The sequence below is a fragment of the Sycon ciliatum genome, chromosome 9 (genome assembly GCF_964019385.1).
Source record: "Sycon ciliatum chromosome 9, ocSycCili1.1, whole genome shotgun sequence".
Lineage (NCBI taxonomy): Eukaryota > Metazoa > Porifera > Calcarea > Leucosolenida > Sycettidae > Sycon > Sycon ciliatum.
This window is the reverse complement of record NC_088651.1, coordinates 22,628,257-22,630,734: the sequence shown is the minus strand read 5'-3', so window position 1 is coordinate 22,630,734 and position 2,478 is coordinate 22,628,257. Positions and strand designations below refer to the sequence as shown.

At 41.4% G+C, this 2,478-nt stretch overlaps 1 protein-coding gene across 1 annotated transcript; it reads right to left on the bottom strand.

Moving 5' to 3' along the window:
* Positions 1–291: 291 nt before the first annotated feature.
* On the bottom strand, positions 292–2,098 carry LOC135824832 (uncharacterized). The gene is made up of 5 exons (XM_065337547.1): positions 1,817–2,098; positions 1,439–1,524; positions 1,151–1,211; positions 984–1,063; positions 292–649 (listed from the first exon to the last, which is right to left on the bottom strand). Exons 1-5 carry the CDS (start codon positions 1,852–1,854, stop codon positions 471–473), a joined length of 444 nt encoding a protein of 147 aa, XP_065193619.1. The 5' UTR covers positions 1,855–2,098; the 3' UTR covers positions 292–470.
* Positions 2,099–2,478: the final 380 nt, after the last annotated feature.

Genomic DNA, 2,478 nt, shown 5'->3' with positions numbered 1-2,478 from the left:
TGTGTTTATTTTGCCCGTACAAGAGGCTTGGAACCACGAAAAAAAAAAAAAAAAATTTATCGTAGCATTTCGTAGCATTTTTCAAAAAAATTCATAGAACGTTGTACTTGAAGAGAGTGGCAGAATGCTGTCAAGAAGTTTTCAAGCAGTACTTTTTGAAGTTTGTTTTGACGATGTAGGGAACGAATCCATCAGTCTTTGCTGAGTGATGAGGATGAATCCTACGAAGGATATCAAGTAGCAGCTGGCCTTCGCACGGGTACCTTCAGTGTGTCCAGTATTTACGTGGGCGGCTTGTAAGAGTGAAATTTTCTTCCTAATTTAATTTGTATTACATTTAGTTATTCACGTCGTTTCTAGGGGAATAGATAATGTTGACTCAAGTTTTAGTCACAATGAACAACATGTTTCAGGTATGGCTGACCCGTCTCAAGATAGTAAGGCTATTCCGAATCCAGATGCTATAGTCGTCAGAGAGAAACACAAAATAAAATAAATTTTATACTGCAGGGGCAGCTATTCGCAAATGTCACTATGACGCAAGTCTGTGTCAAGGGTGTGAACGTGATAGTATCGTTCTTCTCTGCTGTTGAGAAATCATTTCCAGCTTGCGGCTGTCCATGTTCTTTATGTGACGATGGACAAGAGGCTGTATGAATCAGAACAAACATAAAACCACACAGGCTTCATCGATATGTCTGTGTTGTGCTTTTGTTTTGCTGCAGGTTTTATCAAACAAGTCAGATGCGATCTGCGGATAAGATATTTCATTTACGTACACTGTGCAGATTTATAAGCCTAGTTGGTGTGCATGAAGAGCATTGAAATTGTTCTGGTGTGTGCGTGTTTGGCCGTTGCTTTTTTGGGCGTACTTTTATGTAATTGGATCTGTTTTTCCTCCATCAGCTTATTGTCATATAAGCATATAAAGCATGGGCTTACTTGGCTATTATTGAATGACTGTACTCTGCTGTCTGACTTACGGGTAGCACTTGTTGGTGAAGAGATTGTCATACACGATGCGCTGTTATTCGCAGCAGGCAGTGACTTCTGATGACGTGTTCTGTGCAGTAGATGGCCTACCAAAAAGAGATAAGCCATGTTATATCCGACGTCCACCTTACACATATGGTAGAACTGTGCAACTAACCTTGTCAGATGAGAGTATTTATCATCGTCTATACAAGGATGATCTTCGTCAATGGGGTGCGCTGTAGAACACGCATGAAAACAAATACAACCCCAAAACGTAGTTTCAGTATTGCTTCAGTGTCATATTTATAATCAACAATGTTGTATTGCAGAATTATACCCTTCTCATGATTGCTATTGCTCAACACGCTAGGACTGCATAAGTACACACCAACATCCCCAAAACAAAATGCATTGAAACCACTTGAAACCACTTGAAACCACTCCTGCTATATAATTTGTTTACTTTTTGGGTGAGGAGCAATTGGCGTTGGGCAGGCAGACTTCGCAGCCGCACCCAAGTCGTCGCTCTTCCTCTTCTGTCCACGGGTTCTGGGGGTTAAAAAAGCAACAAAGCAAGCAGGCCTGGCCTCATTCAGTGCTGAAAACAAGTGATCTTGAACATTATGTTCAAGTCTATACAAATTAATAAGTTTCAAAATTTTCAGAATGAGTTTTACAAAGAGTTACATAAGCTAACACGTTGAGATGAAGTAGAATGGTAGACAAATAGGTATACTTTCGAAATATCCCAACTTGGTGAGGTGTCCGAGTGGGTCCAAATGAGAAATTCAGGTTCGTGTTACACCATGTCAAGATGAGAAAATTCCATCACGTTACTTACCTAGGATAGCGTCCTCCATATTCGTCACTTCCATCCATTTTGGGAAGTCGAGACTTGGCAGCAGTGTGGACGATGTACCAGAGTAGCTCCCAAAAAAGGCTCGAGCTGAAAAGAACAAGTGGCAGCTTGTCACGAAGGGATACGTCTGGTCTTCTCGTCACTATTTGAAGGTTTCTCAGCGCTGTCAAAAGAGCAAAAATTTGAATTTTCGCGCGGTTTGTATTTTTTTTGTGAGGCAAAGCTCGTAATCCCGGATGTGTGGCCGTGTCACCTCCCGGTATTGTACTACTCCCTGGTGAAAACAGTCTTATACGGAGGAAGCTACAATGGCTGTGAAAACAGTCCAATAAGGAGGAAGCTAAAATGGCTGTGAAGACAGTCTAATGCGTAGCAAGGCGAGCCTCAGCCTGGACGAGGTCGACAGGCACAAGGTTGATGTGACGGCGGTGAACGGAGCGTGATCCTCGAGAGAACATGAATACATGTATGCAAGAGTAGATGTTTATCTACTCTTGTTTATCTACTCTTGATGTATGCAAGACTAGTTCCATTTTCTGCAAGAAAAGGCTTGCACATCAATGCGTATAATACGGTATTGAATTTGATAATGATACACGTACGAGTACATTTAGAAAAGCGATCCTGTCAGCTTTTCTATTATT